The 20,339-nt window shown below is 40.0% G+C and overlaps 1 protein-coding gene across 8 annotated transcripts in view; it reads left to right on the top strand.

The window, feature by feature from the left end:
* The first annotated feature begins 919 nt into the window (after positions 1 to 919).
* LOC121179897 (AMP deaminase 2-like) overlaps positions 920 to 20,339 on the top strand; it is a 29,202-nt gene continuing 9,782 nt past the window's right edge. Inside the window, exons 1-7 of one of the 8 annotated variants that reach the window (XM_041035030.1) lie at positions 920 to 1,015; positions 1,407 to 1,473; positions 2,805 to 2,833; positions 3,020 to 3,170; positions 4,849 to 5,598; positions 19,521 to 19,651; positions 19,906 to 20,036. In XM_041035030.1, the coding sequence (XP_040890964.1) occupies positions 5,157 to 5,598; positions 19,521 to 19,651; positions 19,906 to 20,036 (704 nt within the window). In that variant the 5' untranslated portion in view covers positions 920 to 1,015; positions 1,407 to 1,473; positions 2,805 to 2,833; positions 3,020 to 3,170; positions 4,849 to 5,156. Of the gene's footprint in view, positions 1,016 to 1,406; positions 1,474 to 2,804; positions 2,834 to 3,019; positions 5,599 to 14,100; positions 14,291 to 19,520; positions 19,652 to 19,905; positions 20,037 to 20,339 lie in introns of those variants that run through there. The other 7 variants (XM_041035028.1, XM_041035031.1, XM_041035033.1 and 4 more) reach the window with 7 other exon arrangements.

The following is a 20,339-nucleotide window of genomic DNA, read 5'->3' as shown; positions in this document are numbered from 1 at the left end:
GACTTCAGTCTTTAAAGCCCTGAGTCAGCCAACATTGTACTGCTATGTGTTCCCAATTTTTGCTTGATGTGTCTGGCAGTCTTCCAGTTTGCTTTTGCAAATACCATGCTTGGTTGTTACTTTAATTAAGGACACAAACTATAGGGTATGAGGCATTTTACAGCTAATTTACTCTTTAAAAGCTGGAGTGTATATTGTGTTGAATTCACAAGTGGTACTCTGACTTTTTATGCACTAAATAATCAAATAAATAGCATATAATCAATTGATTATAAAAGAAAATAACCGCCAGGCCTACAGATAATAAAAATAATTTCTGGTTGCAGTACTTGCTTGGTGGAATAATATGACTGTTTTGTGTATTAATTACTTGATACAGAGGAACACAACACAAAAACACAACTTTACAAAAAATAAGAACAGCGTCAACTTCAATTCAGATCTTAAAAATAGATTTTGACATGACCCGAACCACAACATCGCACTTTGGTGAAGCAAATTTCTAACAAGTGTGCGATTAATCAGATTAAGTGGACAGAGATGATATGAAACCTGGGGATTTCTAGGGTCCATGCAGTTTCCTGCTGTGCCCGCTTGGTTATCCAGCCTTAGGTTCAGGGTTGTTCTCAGAAAAAACAAGAACAAAACTATAGTTTTAATTCCCCACAATAAGCATACCTGATGGTGTAAAGAGATTGGACTTTTACTGTCCCCTTATATACAACTACAACCACTATACAACTCCTATCTCTTACGTGCAACCAAACTACTTTAAAATACAGTTCCTGGGGATAAGACCTTATCAGACCTTATCTGACTCTGACAAACAGAAACACAGGTCTGTCTCTGTCTCTGTGTCTGTGCGGTTTGAGGACAGCTCGCGACCTCTGGACCTCGACCCACACCCTCAGCGGGCGGCGCCTTTAAAAGTTAAACTTCGTCCCTCTTTTGAGGAAACAGTTTTCACGTCAAAACAAAAACCCACCTTACCGAGCAAAGGTGAAATTTACCTCTGGTAACTATTTGCTCTCTTATTTTTTCCATACCTTTTGCTATTGTGGATTTTACGGTTAGTTAAGCTGTAGCACTTAACAGTTATGCACTAAGGAAGCGTCGCTTGTAAACTTTAACTGATAACATCTGGGACATTAGACGCTAAACTAACATTAGTTCATCTCATAGAGAACAGCTAACTAATCTGCGTAACTTGAGCTAGCGTTATGTTAACGTTAGCTATGTGAGGGGAAACCCGGTCAGTTTTAGCAAACCACCCCATAGTTTACAGCTTTTACAGCAACGTTAACGAGGCTCTCCAGGTGCTCGGTGCTACTGATGGCTTTTCAGCTTGCTAGCTTGCTGTTGTCAGTGTAACATACAGTGCTGTGTTTGCTGTGTGTTTTCGCCAGGACATTTCCTGTCTTCTTGCTCCACAGCCTGTTTCTGCTTCATGCTGGTCTTCAGCAATGTCAGGTGGTAAGTCAGCAAGCAGCGACACAGTGCATACATCTGTCAAGAGTCATACAATACAAATACTTTGTTATGGTCGAGGTCACATAAATTTATACCCCCTATACCCTCCCCTCTGTGTTTTCATGTATGGGAGGTTATCTTGTAATTTACATTCAGTCCTAGCCACAGCAGGATTGAATCAGCACTGTCTTGTTAATTTTACATATCTTCATCATCATATAATCCTCATCCTCCCATTTGGGTTGGAGGTACATTCAGTATGTGAATGGGCGTTTGTGTTTATCCTCAACTGTCTGTGTGAAAACCTGATCCACTGAAAACAGACATTTTACATTTTAAACATTTTAAACAAAGACCATAACTTTTAATTTTTTAAAAAAACTTATTCATTGTTGTCAGTAGCACAATGTCGGCACACAGCCATCTCAGGTTGTCCTGTGGGATACTGTCAAAAAAAAAAAAGGTGCTGTTTTGTGGCTGGTGTGTGGTTGTGTGCTGATCTTCACTCACAGATGGTTCATCAGAATGTGACATGACAAAAAAAAAAAAAGTCACTCACCCGATAATGCTGAGTGAGCAAATTCAGGACATTTGACTCTGAATACAACCACTTAAATGCAGTGTCTTGTGCAGCTTGTACATTCTGTGACATAGCCTTTATAAGAAGGGCTGAATACTAGAGTACCAGAGTATATTCATTTATATAGCCCAGAATCACACATTCACATCACTTGGCGTTACAATCTGTATATCGTGATATAACCTTCTGTGTCTTTAGCTCTTTGACTCAGATAAAGAAAAACTAAAAATCACTTGGCCTAAGTATTACTCTGTTTGTGGCAGAAGCTCTAATATTTTAAGATTAATACTCAATGACACAGAAACTGCCCAAGTAGCAGCTACAGTCACATGATCACCATGACATTGCCAAGGTGGCATCTTAATGATAACCGCTTCATGGCTACACCCAATTAATGTCCACAGCTAAGAGATGTTTTCGTGACTGGACTTTGTTTATGGCAAAACTTTCTCACAAATTAGATAGAGGCAAAGCTTAATTGGATTAGCACTCTGTATTTGCTGTAACAATATACGGCTAGGTCGCTTGAACTCTTTCCTGTTTAGAAATAGCTGAGTGCAATACTTCATCAAAAATCCCCTTCAGTAAAAAAAAAACAAGCTTACATAATAAAAACCAACCAACAAACAAAAATAGTTACTGTCCAGTCCCGGTGATTAGCAGAAACAGTATTATTAATGGCTCTCCTTTTTTTTCCTTTTTTTTTTTTTTAATGCTACACTAATCAAGTGTTTGTTTGTTTTTTGCTTGACAGGATTGACAAAACCAGCCTTTGAATATAAGGTATATATGATCTAATTAGAAAAACATAGGCTTTGTTTAATGCTCTTTTACATTTCACATTACCAGTGTAAAAGCTATACATAGAAAGAGAGTCATGTGAAACGTGTTTTCTTTTTTTTTTCTTCTTTTTTTTGGTGTATGGCCTCTGCAAACAAATTGCTGAATTCCATGAGCTTTGCTCTGAAGGAGTGAAAAAAAATCCCCAAGCAGCCAGTGATATGCACAGCGGTCTCATTTTTAGCAAATGGGTGTGCAGACAGAAAGCTTGAGACAAAGAGAAAACCAAAGAAGGAATAATAAGAGCTATCGGGGTAGTATAACTGCCCTCTCTTTCCAGGTAAGTTGCCTTCAGAATGTGACTGATTTGGTTTTATGTGACATATTTCTGGGAATAGTTAAGATCTTTCTTTCTGACAAAAGGAGGCCTCTGTTTTTAGCCTTTGCTGCACCAGATGGTGAGCGTCAGCTTTCTCAAAAACTGGGTCAGACTTTGGAAAAAGCTTTTTTTTCCACTTCTTTTTTTAAATTAGCCAAAAGAAAATTTCTTGACTTCTTCCACTTTTGTCTTGAGCCCACCTTTGTTGTTAATCTTTGTTGTTGTAAAGCTCATTCAGTAATTTGATTGTTGTGTGTTCAACATCTTTGGGACATAGTTTGAAATGATTGGTATTGGAGTTTTGTCTTAAACAGTTTTTAGGCTGATTTCACAGTAATCCTGGTAAACAATGGCTTCTAGATTATGTTTTAGTTGATCAGTTTAGAGATCAGTGCCATTGGTTTTAGTGTTTTAAATTTGGTTTCAGATTGATTAGGCACACACGTTTTACTAAATATCTGATCTACATATAAAGTGTGTCTTCATATTTCAATTTGCTTAGAAAAATGTATAATTTTGGTCAGAGTTAATCATAGTCTATACTATAAAATCAGAGCCCGGTTTACTTGCATAATTCTTTAGTTGCAACTTCAATTCAGTTGTATTGTGAAGTCAAATTTAAGGAGGATTGCTGAGTAAATTGATGAATGGTTGGATAGTGAAGAAGTTCAGTTCAGTGCTGGAGAGTTTAAGAGTATATTTCAAATGAAACTGCAGTGTGTAATAAGATCACACTTGATGGCGTTATCAGCTTTAAAAGCACAGTGATGACCCTTAGAGCGGTGTTTTTGTTACTGTACAAATACAAATTTAGCTTTGTAGTGTTTGATTAATTTTAAATTTGGTAAACTGAAGTTGCTGGAACAGCAATCTTGTGCTGGGACAAGGCATAAACACATTTCTTTTTATACCACTAGATGGAGATCTTTACTTGTTTTTATGCCTGTCTTGTTCGGACCTCTCTGGCCAGTGATGGAATCCCAAAAACACCGAAAGGCCAATAATAAAAATAGATTTTCACCAGTCTGTCTTCCAGCTTCAGTAATGTAGAATAGATGTGATGCAGTTTTTAAATATATGTACATTGATCTGTGACATGAACTGGGCCAACAAACTTTTGTTTTTGATGTATGCCCCGAGAGTCTAACAAAAATGTTTTTATTTTGAAAAGCTAAATTGAGCTAACATGAACACAGGCAGTAGAATGGATTAATTTAGTTTTGCATCACCTCAGTTATATATACGGGTGATATAAACAGCAACTTTAACTTTGTTGTTGGTGAGACTTGCAAAGAATTTGAATGTTTTATTTTACAATTTAGTGATGAGTTTCAGTGGCGCTGAATGTAAAAATATATATATATATGTCAGTCGAAAAATAATTACAAGTTTTTTGTTTGTTTTACTAGATCAGGCTTTTGAAGCTTGTGTGGATACTACACTTTAAATAAAAGTGTGCATTAATAAAAAATAAATGCTCCTAAACTACCGGAACCACATGACAGAAAGCTGTGCACGTACTGTACTTGTCAGGGGTTGTTTTACTTGCCCCTTGCTGGGCATTGGTTGTCACTATTTATAATACTTCATGTCAGGCGGGCCTGTGCTGTGTGTGTTTAGGCTCTCTGTCTCCCCTCAGAATTTTCCAGCAAAGAAGATTGGGAATTCACTAGTCAGCTTACACACTAAGCTGGTTTCTCTGCTTATCCACACTGGCCATTCTGTGTTCTTTGCCTTTTTTTTTTGCCACTTGCCGTTCACCGGGATCCGCTGTGTTTTTTTTCTCTCGGCTGAATACACATCCTCATGATATCTAGTGTTTCTAATTGCTATTTTTAGATGAGTGGAAAAACTTTTGTCCTTCGCTCACCTTGGCGCTCAGCTGGCGGGGTGTAGTCAGTCTCTGGGCTGGTTTGCTGTCATGCTAGCTACACACTTTGATCTGCAATGCCCTCCTCTGTGGCTGTTTTTCCCCGCATTGGCTACAGGAAGCTCATTCCTTGGTTGCTAGGGCAACCGAGGAGGATGGCCCCCAGCAGGAGTTGGGGAAGCCTTGGGCTGCCTTTCAGCTCGTTGCTGTGCGGCATGCCTGCTGACCTGCTGCTGGCTGGGGGGAGGAGCCAACTCTGCAGAGGAGCTTCTCCCAGCCCAGTATGGGTCCTGCCGCCCCGCTGCCCCACCATGAGACAGAGCTCCAGCATTAGAGCTAGTGCTACTTTCTCCCTCTGCTGGCCACTGCGCAGCTTTGACTCACTCTGCTCCAGTAGTAACAGGAGCACAGGCGTCAAGATGTCATCCTCCTCATCCTCCACCACTGATGGACAAGGGAAGCCTAAACCTAAATCCCCATTTCGCAAGAGGGGGAGTCTGCAGAGCACCACCAGCCCTGGTGAGTGGGTGAGAGGGGGGTCCCATAGAAAGAGTGAGGGAACTCTGTTATATGAATGTGGGGCCAGCAAAATTGCACAGATGCTTTTTCAGTGGCATTTAAGAATCCATGCTGCCAGTTTACAGGGGTAGTTTGCTCATCAGTTTTGTTTCTATCCGTTGAGACATTAGTTGAATTCGTTTGAAGGTTTGACTGATGTTGTATATTTAGCATCCAGTGTGAGTGCTGCGTTGTGCGTAACTGTAATGCACTTCATTCATTTTGACAGTGTTTCACATATATAACTATTATGTGGGTGGCTCAAATGAATCAATGTGCACCCATTTTATTATTTACCATTTCTACCTTTAAAGATTCCTTGTGCAAATACAGTAAATGAGCAGTTAGATGGAAACGTAAGCTGCAATGGTCGACTGATGCACAACTTCTTGTTAACTTTAATACTGATGGCGCCCCGGGGGTCGGCTACCTCGACTGGTGGAAAACACTGAAACAGAACATTTATTTTTCTTGTTTGCATGGTGAATATTGGAAATAATCCATTTTCTTTGCCCTCCTCTTGTACCAACAACAGTTTATCAGGGGTGTGCTGGTTATGTACTTATCTTATCAGCTTGGGTGAGACAGAACAGTGGAGTCATTTTATCTTGCAGCTACTCTTCTCTCATCATGATGAAAATGCTTTCCTGGTCTGTTTGGCCAAAACCTCAGTGTTTTTGTCCAGGAGAAAATATAGTGACCATGAAGAAAGTGTCATTATGTCAGTGATGGGCTTGTATGATAGTCACCTAATTTTGAGCCTTGAAAGATTTTTGCCATTACAGCTACATTTTTACTGCATTTTACCCCCCATGAGTTTCAGTTAGCGTCCTCTATCATCCTGGAACTATAAAAAACCCTCTCTGAGTCTCTCACAAATGTGTATTTTTAGCATGCTTTAGTGACTGACCTGTGGACTGTAGTATTCATATTGGACAAACTGCGACAAAGTTGATGTGACAAAATGTAGGAAATGCGGTTTGAATGTTTGGGTTTAGTTATTTTTCTTACTTAAATTTATATCTGTTAGTTAAGATTAATACAACAAAGCAGTTCAAACTCAGATCCTTTTCTATAAATAAGATATTTGTTATTGACATTTGCATGCTGATGATATCACGAAAACATTTTCATTTCTCATCTTTCTGGCATGTGGTGGAGCGTTGCAATTAGTGTTAACACCGGTGTCAGTTCACAAAGTATGCGTGGGGGCTTGATTAACTTTTTAGTGTGAGAGGAGACGATGGTTGCTCTATGATTACCTTTACCACTGTACAAATATAAATGCTAACTGGTCTCTGTGGACAGAAACTCGAAAGTCAGATCAGCAATTTATATGTGACGCCATTAAATGTTAATATTGATTTAATTTGAAGCTGCTTCCTCACTGTGCCATAGCTCAGCATAAATGTTGAGTGTTTGGATGGATGCAGCAGCAGATCTCAAGCAGTAACTCACGTTGACACAGTATATTGTATTTTCTGAGGAAGTCTGTTTTTGCTGCAGTAATAAATAACTTAGAGGTCTCTCCATCCATGCAGTCATTTAAGTCCTCACAATTAGCCGCTTGGCTGAGCCCTGTGCACTCCCAGTCTGTCGTAAGAGCCACATGTAGGCTACCCATTATAGTACTTCCATCTGACCACACCAGTCTTTTAGCATTCTTGATGCCAAAGTGCTGCTGTAGGAAAATCTACTGTAGCTTCACTTTGAGCAGTTTCAGGTTTCAGCATTTCCTGTGTTGCGTCTCGTAAAATCACCAGAAATAGCTCTGCTCCATGGTATCTTTCCTTTCAGGAGCCTCAGAAGTTTAGATTTTGTCCTAGTAAATTCTTATCTCCAGCACTCCTGCACGTTCGAGACAGATCTCTTATGTAAGTGTTGGTGTTGATTTGCTGGTGGAAGCATTGATTACTCAGTCAGTTTTCTCATCTGCAGGAATCTGCCTCTGCCTGCAGGCCGCTCTCTCCCACTGGACCTTCATTGCATCACATGAAGCAGAATATGTAATGCTCTAGCTTTGCAGCCAAAGCTATATGACGTGATATATAGAGGCTATTAAAGTATCTGCCAGAGAGGTAGAGGGAATTCCTTTCTCCAGCATGAATCAGTGCTGCACTTTCTGTTGTAATCTCATATGATACAAACGCTCTAACCTTGATCTTTAGTAACTTACTGGCCTCTCACTTGACACTGCCTTGTGTACCTTTTATCTGTAGGCTTTCTGGTATTGTAGCTCGTTAGATGATTTATTTTTTTCAGAACATATTTCCTTTAATCTTTTCAAGTGAGCTTCACAACTCAGTGACATTTGCAAGGTCCTGTGATCCCTGCCTCATTACTTGGATTCCCCATTGTGGATGTTGTGCTCTGTATGGTAATCGATAATGTATAGAGAGTATATGAGGTCTCTTGTATCTACATTTTGCATACAATTACAGTCTGTCACTGACTCAAGTAAATTTTAGAGATGAAGCTGTAAATGCAGTATTGTGAATATTTATGCATTATTCTAAATCAATGAATGTTTTTATTTGCGCTAAAATCTTTGTGTCAGAATCACAAACTATACCACCTGATGGTCAGGTGATCCAAACAAACACCAGCCATGATTAGGCATGCAGTCCGCTTCCCACTCACTGTACAGCTGTGCTGCAGTTGACTGGTTTTTGTACTCCTTGCACTACTCCAGCCTCCCCCTGTTCTTGTTCATTATTAACCAGATATACTGTTCCTGTCACGGCATGTCTCTGTGGGCTTCTCTCTTGAAATTAAGTGTATTCTGTATCTCATGACTTGCCACATCATGTGGGCTCTGTCCAGTAACCCTTGTTACACTCTGAGTGACTCTGAAACAATGTGCACATCTGCACATTGTTTCCTTATGGACTTTAACCTATACAACTGGCAGCACTGTGCCTGCCCACCTCACCCCACCCCCACATGCTACCCCTGCAGTAGACAGAAACATGTGACAAGCTGGGAGTCCCTGCCCCGGGCCCCACAACCTCATAGTTGTGGTTGTTGGTGCTGCATCACATTGTAGGTGTTACCCACTCCTGCTGAAAAGGTGTCACAGTGGCATTTTTTTGTCTTCACTACTCAGAGACAAAGCAGAAGCTAAGTGTCACTGTGCAATTGAATACTATTAATACTGTTAAACTGTAAAACATAGAGCATTGGGGGAGCAAGTGGAGACACATTTGGGACTAAGCACAACCAAAAAGGTATGACAAAGGTAATGACTTTTGTATTACAAAGTAGTCTTAATACTTTGTGTGTAACCACTTATACCAGTGTATGTATGGGGAATTTATTCTGGTAAAACATAATAATAGTAATAAAATGTGAATATTTATATGTTTATTTTCTGATGGGATTCTTTTTTTTTTTTTACAGTACATTTTCATAGTACTTCTACTATGAATAGGTGTACCTACTACTTACTTTTATGTCTACGCACTTTTATGTCTCACCACTAGAGGGAGTATGTTGCACAAAAGTGAGGTGTAAAGTCAGACCATCAGTTTTAAACAAGTGGCTGGTTGTCAGTGTCTTAGGTCTTTGGCTGTTCTGCAGTCAGACTGGACCGAGGACTAGTTTGCTCTGTGTTTGAGTGGAAAGTTCCATGGTTTTCTTCTGCTAAGAATAGCTTAGTTTCCTCCCATGTAACAGGGGAAGCGTGTCAGCTCTGGAAAAGGGGATTTGGACAACTAGGGGACCAAGGCCTTGAAAGCTTTCACACCAACAGGTGGGCCTGTTGTTGCTGTAGGGCACCAGATAGCCAGTAGCGCCACTGTAGCTGTACTTTTAATCATCACCACTTACAGGGAAGCTAGACTCAACATTATGCCATTGGACACACCAATTCTCACCGGGGTGATTTGCAGGCTGACAGACTGCTCATACACATGGTTATCATGGGTTGTATTTCATCGCTGAGGTACAGTTAAGCATGCTGATTTGCCCTGTCTCTGCTCCCAGTATGGCTCCTAATGAAGATCCGTTTTCACTTAATCCACCTCGTTTGATCGCAGATGAACCAACGTCAGCTGAGGTTTGGTCCCTGACTGCCTTTTTATTGTCCTGTGACCTCAATAAGTCAGTGAATCACTCACCCACCACCCCCCTGTTCATTTAATGATCTCCCAGTTGAGAATTTTTTTTAGGAATACTGCACAAGCACACATATGCCTCCTGCCTCTTATCCCACTAGATTCAAACACACACACAGTTTCTCCACACACAGTCGCATATATCACAGTTGAGTGATCATGAGAGAGTTCTAAGCTCTAACTTTTCTTGTGAGGGAGGGGTGAGGTGTTTGCTATAAATCAGTAGAGCATACATTGTCACTGCACACAGAATGTAGCCATCAGTCCAGGCAGCTGAACAGTTTTGATAAGCCCCCTGCCTTCGATTGATGATTGATTAATCTTAATCCATAGTCATTAAATAATGTAATTCTCTGGTTCCAGCTTCTTAAGTATGAAGATTTGTTACTTTTCTCTGTTGTTTATCATTGTACGTTTATTATCATCAAATTTTTCACAATTTTCTGACTTTGCACAGACTAAATGATGAATTGATTCATTGATACAGTAATAAAAGATGAATTGCATGGTGAATAGTGGTAAATGCTTGCAGCTTGTGGTAAAAGTTTGATCAAACTGCAAAAAGACCTTTGTGCATTTATGACATTCTTTCATGGCAGTTCTATCAAACGAACAAGACACTAAATCAAAGCCAGAATGGAAAGTCTCATCAGAGACAATGTTCTCGAGGTGTGTGCATGGACATGTGAGCCTGTATTGAATTTCATAGAAACAGGACATGTGTTATCAGAGGCCTCGTCACTTCTCCATGAAGCAACACTCTTTTTATTGCCTGCAGCTTTGATCCCTGACACACCTGTGGTCTCAAGAATTGGATATTAACCTCTTGTTGTCCAAGCAGTGCTAAGTGCTGTGTGTTGCATGCTGACAGTGTCAAGTGACACAGTTTTCCTCTTTGCTATATTCAGATATGGTGAGAGCTGCACTGACAGAGGTGGCAAGAGATATTGTGACCGGACTGAGCTCTTGATAATCACAGAGGATTGGAGGGGGGCGTGTGCATGTGTGTGTCTGTATTTGTTTCTTTTGGAGCATGTGACATTCAGTGTTTATAAGGACCGGCTGTGTACTTCTACAGGTGTGTTTGTATAGGCATACTGTATGTTTTTGTTTGCATGCTTTTGTGTGTGAGGGGCTGCAGGGGAGATTTACTGTTTTGAGAACAATCCTGGTGGACTTTTGGAAGAGAGATACACAGCATCGGTCTGAATACTGAGAAGCCCTGAGTGTTTTGTTTTAGTGTTTGCCCTGTTTTATTCACATGGGAATTTTTGTGCAAGGTTAGAGATTAGATTTGCTTGACATAGCCTTAACAATAATGCCAGCTCTTGTGTTTCCCTGGGAGAAAGGGAGTGACAGCTACTCCCCTGTGCTGCTGATTAGTCTCTTGGGAAAGAGATGTGTTGAACACAACAGAGGTAAAAGCAGGAAAGCTCAAGCTGTTGTTGACAAAGAAACCGACCCTCAGAGTGCTTTTGAGAAATGTGATTTAAAGAAAAGCTCAATTTGCTCTGATTTTATTGTCAAGTAAGTAACAGTCAACACTCATACTTATGGCTTAACCTATTCATAAAATGCCATTTCAATGCAGCCAATCATTCAATGCTTGAAAACTCCCTATAAGCACTGTAGGTTATATTGCAGGCCATATAAACGTTCTCCATTTCAGATGGAGAACATTTGTCAACATGGTTTCCTTTATAACTTAATACATGTTTAGGTTCCTCTATAGGCTGCTTAATTAGTGTATGATTTTGAGATACCATCCTTTCTAGAGGCATTTTTGACATGGCAGCACCAATAGACTGCTGCCATGTTTACGGACTCTGATGGATCAAGCAGTATAGGAAATGGATGGATGGATGTAAACTTTACATTTCAGTCATATTGTTTACTATCCTCTAGCTTAGGTTATCTATTCTAGCAATGCAAGATTATGTCCAGAGACTTCACTGCGATGTATTTTAATGAATAAGAAATTTATAGCTGCAGTTCTGCTCAGACAAAATCAAATTATAGATATTGAGAAGCTCACGTGACATTTTAGGCTGTAGAGATGCTGGAGCTGGATTTGGGTTGCAGCAGTAGCCTGTGTACGAAACTACACTAGGTTAGTAATTTGTCTTTTCCACAGTAGCAGGATCTTTGCACTTTCCAGAATGTACACCTTGCACCTAAAGCTTTCATTCGATGGGAAAACCTTTGTTCCCATGAGCAATGTACTTCTAGGCTTTCAGAATTCTTGGTTATGTTCTTATTTATTCAGCATTTTTTGTGTTTTTCATAAATTATTGCCAAAAAAATTTTATTATGCATCTTGCACAATAACATTTATATTTGATCTTTAATCTGTACCATATATAGTCTAAATCAAAATAGCTACATTCACTGATTTTGTTAAACTGAAGATTAATGCAAAGGGCGCATTCATCTCAAATCCTACTTTTAACTTTGCAAACTGAAACATATGTTGACTGTGTATTTGAAGACTTTTCTGTGTTTGCTGTAAATGTTGATCCCTTTTTTTTTTTTAAATGAAGTCTTTCTTGAAGCAAGAAGCTTGAAATAGATTGTTGATTTGCTGTGGTGTAGTTAGACCTCAGCTGGGCTGTAAACGTCGTGCCCACTCAGTGCACAGCAGAAAGGATGTGGAAACATGACTGACTACTACATTTTAGGCACATCATGGTACAGGTTGCACAGCTATAGCAATGAGAGTATTGTGTATTGGGGTCAGCTTTTTTTCAAAACACTGTTGGTGATGGGTAGCTGTTGATTGCGGTTAGTACCAGTAGTATCTATGGTATTTCTAGGGTGGAGAAGGAAAGTTTCTTCCGCTGTTAAAAGTCATATGAACTCTTAGTATGTTTTTGCTCTCAGTTGTAAACATATAGGATTATAGACCAAATGTGACACAGACCCTAAGTTCATGTCATTCCTCACCTTTTCATCAATCGTGCAGTCACACAACTGGAGAGAGGAATTTCACATTACCCAGTGTTGTCAAACTATTCAATGCCTTTACATCCTCCTCTCAAAGGGGTAGTAGACACTGTCTTGTAGTAGCCTAAAGGGTTAGTGAATATATTTTTCTACCTTTCAAGCTTGGTTAGTACACTATGTTGAGTTGGGATATAGAAAAATGAACGATGAAAACCTTACACTCGCTTGTGAGTCAGACAAGTGTAACATTGTTTTCATAGTTTCTTCCGAGTCTTGTGTACTGTTTATTGTTGGCTTGAGTTTAGTTGCAGCTGGGTCATTTGTATATAATGAGATTGGAGAAAAATGAGGATCTGTCCAGAAGTCAGTCCCTGGTGTGGTATGTGTCTGCCTTTTGTGTGTCTTTCATGCTGATGTTTGTGTGTGTGTTTCTGTGTGTGCCTATATTTGTTTGACCTTCATCTGGAAAATTCCTCAATGATCTTTGCTTTCAAGTGTTGCTTTGAAATATCACTAAAATTTAAATGTAAATCCTCCTCCTGCCGTACAGCAGTCATGTGAGAGAAGGAGGAAATAGCCTTCACTGGCGTCATGTGACTGGTAAAGAACGTAACATGGCATGCAGTATGCAAATGAGCTCACTTGCATGTACATGCCATTATATATCCATATACCTGTATGTGCTCAGTCATACAAATACTGACCTCACAAACACACGTGAATACTCTTCAGACACTGACTTTAAAGATCTGACAACCACATAACATTCAGTTAACAGTGAACAAACAGTTAACATTAAATCAGTTAACAGTGAACAGTCAAACATTAAATCACAGCAATATGTAAAATGCAAGTAAAACAGGTAAAATTATGGATTAAGGATGTAAATGAATTGATAGGAGTGTAAATTAAATGATTTTTTTTACATACACTAAGAATGAATGTTTGAATCTGTGCTGTAAACTATGCCTTTAATCATCATGTAATAATTGTTTTTAAACACTGCTTTTCATTGCGTAATTCAAAGGTTTACAGTCATGAGATGTCTTCATGAATAAGAGGTGGGAGGTGGAGAGGAAGTGGGAGTGGCCAGAGATGCAGGGCCTCCTCCATTTTACAGCACAATAGAGGATGAAGTGGTTGACCCCAGTCCCTCCCCCTTTTTGCCACGTGGTATGCTCCAACCCAGTATTTAAATCCGGGAGCTTGAAGGCTGTGCTGTTCATGCTCTGAAAAACCGGTGTAATTCAGGAAGCAGCTGAGAGACAGAGGCAGAGAGAGAATCAGGGGAAAGAGGGAAAAAAAACTGCCTCGCGAGCACACTGAAGGCAGCGACAGTTACAGCAGGAGAAGCAAAGAAAAGAGAAAAAGAAGGAGAATTGTGTGATCCTGGTGCTAGGGCAGCTTGTGTTTAGGAGAGAGCATATCCTGTCTCTCTCTTTGCTGTCATTCTCTCTCTTCCACTGTGCCAGCGGGGGAGGGTATATCGGCCGTCCCAGGCCTAGTTACATGTCCCAGCATCCCGCAGGAGCTCAGACAAGGCCACTGCGACCATAGCGGAGACTGTGAGAACAGGACAAGGCAGGGAGATAGAGGTACTGTAACCTATGCTGATTAATCATCAGTAGGACCTTATGTTACATATTTTGACTTGACTTATACTGTAGAGCCTGTTCATGTGAATATTGTGTATAATGTGTTACTAGAAGTTTCACCAGTTCTGTGTTAGGCATGGTACTTATCACTCCAAAAATACTGCACTAGCAAGCTCATAGTGACAGATGAGGTGCCAGTTAACACAGTTGCTGTGTACTGTAATAAGCTGACAGCATGCAGGAGACAGTGGGAGGAAATGTTGAAATGAGGGGGGGGTTTCTTTATGAGGAAGCGTAAACAGATGGAAGAGAAAAATACGTCATGCATTTTTTTTTTTTTTTTTTTTTTTGGTCGGTTCCTTAATGTGGTCCATAGTTCATTGCAGAGTCTGGCTGTTGCAGTGAGTGAACATATTCCTACTGCTGTTTGCTAAAGTTCAGCATGATGCAGAATTATTGCCCAGTGGATTCATCAATGAGATTATTGTGAGTTTGCTGACAAAACATAAACGATCTGCAAGAGTGTGCAGGAAACCAGAGAGGCCGTTGCAGCAGAGTGTCAACTGCTGAACAGGTGCCACTGAAAGTGGAAGAAAATAAGCATCTTCTTCTTCTTCATTAACACAGCTGTGTGGCCAGACAGATAGTGTAAACTGCGGGGGGTCATTTTTAAAAGACCACCTGAACGTGTTGATCTTCCTGATGTTTATAACTGTTTTTTGTGACAACAACTCACATCTGCTGGTGTGTTGGTGAATGTGATGGCAGTAGCTAGCAACATATCTGTCTCCTCTTAAAGGCTGTTTATATTATAGAAAGCTGTGGAGTAGTAGTTAAAATAAATGTCTCTTACCATATATATATATATATTTTTTTTTTTTTAATTTTATTTAATTTTATTTATTTATTTATTTTTCTTTTCCTCTCTCTCTCTCTCAACTGTGTAGAATGTGAATTGGAAGGCAGTAGTATTTAGCTGGCAAATTTCATCACTCTTGTTTGTTCCCTTGCACAGAGCCTGCTGAGTACTGATAATATATTTTCGAGACGAAGCCCCAAAGTAGAGGTTTATTCTCATCTGTGGTTGCTAAGGAACGTCTGAAGCGTGTGTCATCACTCTCCCTCTCAGGGAATAAAGTGAAATATGTAAAGAAAAACAAATGTCTCCAGTTGAAGTCATGCAATGTCTTCAAGTGGAACACAATTTAAACATCAACCTGATTATTTATGTGATTTTGCTGTAAATCCTGAGATTTTGATTTCACTTTTTAATACTGTGATTATCAAGTTTATTACCATACTCTGTGCCATACTCTGTTAATTTAGTCCAAGCATTTATTTTTATTATTATTATCGTTATTATTATTATTATTATTATTATTATTATTGTGGTGTTGCTGCAGGGAATCGAGCCAACAAAGATCCAACCTTATAAATGCAAATATCTGTCACGGACCTACTGACTGAGTGATACCTTTGGTCAGCCAGCCGAGTTTCCCCAATGGCCGTTGCGCTTTCAAAATGAATTGGTCCAAAGAGTTTCTATTATGCCATCGGGGTTGGGGGGGGGCTACTGACCTTTTCAGACCCTTTTAGCAACTTTTTTCACAGAAGAGACATGCCAGGACTCCAATAATTTCAGTACTGGCAATTATATTTTTCTCATTATTACTCTGAGACATGTTCTGGTTAAATTGTCCACGTCATACTATTGGCTCTAGTGTTGTGAAGGTAAAGCAAGGAATACTAACACATGCTGGCATTTTCCTGATTCTAAGAAGCACTGTCTTTTCCTTTGGTTTTTGTGTACCCTGCACACCCTGCTTTGAGTAGGAGCAGTGCAACAAGTTGAGATCCATGTAGGTGAGGCAGTGCAAGGTCAGATGTGTTCACCTAAATGCCAGTTACCTTGGATGTTGTTATTGTGGTGAAAACTGTTTCCTTGATGCTGCCCTGAGAATAGTTGTGTAACTACAAGGTCTGTTTTTAGCAGACTGCCATGCAGTTTGTAATTTGGTGATTTAATCAGTAAGCACACTTTAATTGCTTGACAGAAATGCTGATCGGTGAGAGAGAAAGAATAAATGTAGAAATTAAACTGGGAGATAACTGCCTCCACAAGTCGTGAAAGCACTGTTCGTCTCGACAGTGACAGGCCAATTTTTATTAATTATCTTGATCTCTTAGAGTTTATCATCCCTGTAACTAGCTGATCCTGTAGGCCTGATAGGGACATTCTGGTAGCAATGGGAGGCTTTTTGGGTCTTGACGTTTGTTGCGTATAAAGTTATTTTGTTGTCAAAATACACTTAACAGCATACTAGTGGAAACAAAAGCTGACAAATTGATATAGATTGTTCTAGTCGTGGAATATTTTCATGGGCGAACTGTAAAGTGTTATGTTTGACTACTTTAGTGCATAAACGAGAATTGCACTGTCAAAACTAGTCTGCTCTTGCTCTTGGCCTGAGGGACAGGGAGGACGAGACAGGCTGGAAGGATTGTATTGATCCTTATAGAGCTGAGGCAGCTCCACACATACTAGATGACTGCCTCTCTGGTAGGGTTCAAAAAAACAGGTGGGTAGTGCATGTGGGTGGTGTGCAGACTCAGGTCCCAGGGATGTGAGAGAAAGCTGAGATGGAAAGCTTTGTCAATATTATTCACTGGTCTAAGAAATTAACTCACAGTGGCCACATGAAGATGGAAGGGTTGAGGAATTTCATTCTAAAATAGGCATACACACAGAGTAAATTGCATGTGAGGCTAGAGCATAGGCTTCCTGGCCAGCCTGTGTGCCAAAACACATTCTCATGCAACCTGGAAGTAGTTTGAAACAAAGACCAAACGTTCTTATGTCAAGGCTTCATAGAAATATTACCAAAAAGAGGAATTTAGGTTTAGAGTTGATTGATGAACACTCCTTCACAAACGAATCGCACAGACAAAACTTTGATCAGTGTTTTCTATGCTGGGACTCCTCCATGGCCTCTTTCATATGTAAAACATCAAAGACATTGATCTTTGTTGTTCAATACATGTTTGATAAAACATTGTTGCGGCAAATTAACAGTCCTGCTCTTTTTAAATCAGCAATCAATTGAATGAATCGTACAGGCCTTCATAAAGTCCTCTAGGTTTTCCATCATATATTTGCCTGGGTTCCTATTGTTGCTTTGGTGGTTGGCTGAGTTTTTGTCATTTTTTACATGTCATGTGATTTTTTTTTTTTTTTTTTACTATAGGTATCACAGTTCAGTAGGAGCCAAAACCAGCAGAGGGTTCTGACTGTTCAGGGTTCTGTTCTATGCTTTTCTTTATTTTTAGTTTCATAGTCTGCTTAGTTTGTCTCAGTTTTGTCGTGTTTACTTGTATAGAAGTCTGTTGAAGGCTTGTGCTCCCCACCACAATGATGTCACTGAGATAAATAGAGTTGGGGATGCTGGATTAAGAGTCATCTGTGGTGGAAAGGCCGGGGGATTACATAGATACTATACTGGGGATGACTGTGCTTGTGTGTGTTGTATACTTGAAGTCATCTGTTTCTCCATGTGAAAATGCACACCCTTACATCCATACCTATGTGTACTCTGTGCATAACTCTGGATATAGGGCCTGACTGATGTGTGTGTGCGTGTGTGTGTGTGTGTGTATATATATATATCTCAGATCCTGATACTCACATCCATTGAAAACTTCGCTGTGCCTTAATGAAATATTTTACAGTGTCATGCTAGTATTAGTATACTGTGGAGAGGAACCCTCTGTTTATTGCTAACTCCACGGCCTTGGAGGCAGACAGCAGATGGCAGAGACTAATTGTCACAGGCCAAACACAGCACCAGTAATGACACCAATTATAGAGGAGAGTGAACACACCACTCCCAAAGCCAAAGACTTATTATGAGTGAGTGAATTACTGTTTGTGCACATAGCTATGATACTCTTTAAATTACGGTTCTCTTAAACTTAAATTTATGTCTGTGTTTAGAAAGTGCACAGAAATCTTTTTTTTCTCAGTGTACCTCAGTCTTAGGAGACAGATGTATTTTGTCTTAGTACACTCATGGTAGTCCTCTATTGTGTTTGGTTTAGTCTGGAGTGGAGCTGGCGTCATCTGTTTCCAGCAGGTCTGGAGTGGGGAAGGCCCCTCTGTGTCATTTTCAGGTGTGTTTGCGCACGTGCCAAAGCGTACATGTGTGTCCGGGTAAATCTTTTTCAAGTATGTGCATGCCCATGTGTGACTGAAGTGACACAGTATATGCTGGTACAGCTGTCTTTCCTTAAGCCAGCTTCTGTTCTTGGGCGTTTTACAAGGATTTTCATGCTCTGTCACAGATTGCAGCCGCAGACACTGTCAGCAGAGCTTCATAGGTAACTGTAGCTATGCCCTGTTTGACTTTGTTTAACTTCTGGCTGACCGTTTAGTTTTTGCAGCTGATGTTTTCATCTTTGATGTCTTCTGTTTAGATACATGAAAAATGGGCTAATGTGTTCATGAAGCTGAAGGAAGGAAACAATGGATGTTCTTGGCCAAAGATTGCTCAATAACGAGAACACTCGTTTTCTCTCGATAGTCTGTCCTTGGTTGAGGCCTGTTTGATGGTTTGTTGTGCCAAAATCATACAGTAGTTATTTATCTGTCTGTCTCTGTTTTCAATAGACTGTGAAATGATAAACAATTTAATAACTTTGTTTAGCATCATTGTTGTTGACTTTGAGCAATGAGCTTTTAAAAGCATCTAGTACCCAGATGTATCTGAAGCCCTATGATATCTTTCAGTTACTGCACACTGCACATGATGTTGTATGCAATTGGATGTACTACCATGATTAACTAGATATTGTAAATAAACCCTGCGTTATATGTGAAATGATGTGTTAGTAGAGAAGTCTTATGGGTCATCAATCCTTTACCGTCAGAGCTGTTTCAAAAGTAAACATTTGGATTGTAAACTACAGACCTTATCTGTCCAGCTGTTCTCCCTCTAAGCACAAACAACACATTCATTTTGTCAGCCAACTCTTACCTGGTAATATTCATATAGTCCTTTTCCGTAGACACCATGCTTCATACAGTAGAGGAAAAATTTCTAGAATGCATTACTTATCTGGTAGTATGGTTACTGTTCTCTGAAAGTAAAGACTGTGTAAAAAAATAAGTTCTGATTGTGACGTTGTGGAGACTCCATGTGTTACTATCACTTACTGTAACTGTGTCTGCTTACAGATCTGTGTGGTGCATCTGGACCCAAACCTCTCAAGCCCCAACGATCCCTACCAGGGACGCCAGTTTCTCTCACTCACTTCCCAATTGACCTGCGAACATCCATGGAAGAAAAGTACAAAGAGATTGCAGAGGTAAGAGCTGAAAATGAGACAGATATTTCTAAACAGTGACATTTTAATCAGCTGTTACTGTTATTTATTTGAATTTTCTAATTATGAAAATAAAGTTTGGAAAGTTTGCCTTGGGCATTTATGGCTTTATTTGAATGTAAATGTAACAGGTGATTTTATGTAAGTCTCACTGTTTTTCAAAAGTCCATACGCATGGAAATTGGTTTCCCATTTTTTTATGACACCATAAATGGGATAATTTATGTTTACACCAGGAGCTGTTCACATTCAGCATGGCAGAGAGCGAGATGAGAAGCGCACCCTATGAGTTCCCGGAGGACAGCCCCATCGAGCAGCTGGAGGAGCGGCGGCATCGCCTAGAGAGGCAAATCAGCCAGGACATTAAGTGAGGAAATGCAAACACACATCACACGCACAAAATCAGTAAAAGAGACTCTTTAAGTGACCTCAGACAGAGGTAGACTGAGGTATCCCCCCGCCCCCCCCAACCTTTTTACACACAGTCTTGCTTTCACCCATGCACACATGCTTATCAGCTTCCAACATGCCAGTCTGTGGGCTAACTAAGCTAATCCCGGCAATCAGCTAACTGGGCTAGCCAGCAGTTTGCACCTGTCCTGGTGTTCAGTCTTCTTCTACACAAACTTTTATGAGGAGGTGGGTTCTGTCTCGGTTGCCAGGGTTGACT

Source organism: Toxotes jaculatrix, chromosome 3 (assembly GCF_017976425.1).
Source record: "Toxotes jaculatrix isolate fToxJac2 chromosome 3, fToxJac2.pri, whole genome shotgun sequence".
NCBI classification, from domain to species: domain Eukaryota; kingdom Metazoa; phylum Chordata; class Actinopteri; family Toxotidae; genus Toxotes; species Toxotes jaculatrix.
This window is presented reverse-complemented; position numbering and strand designations above follow the sequence as displayed.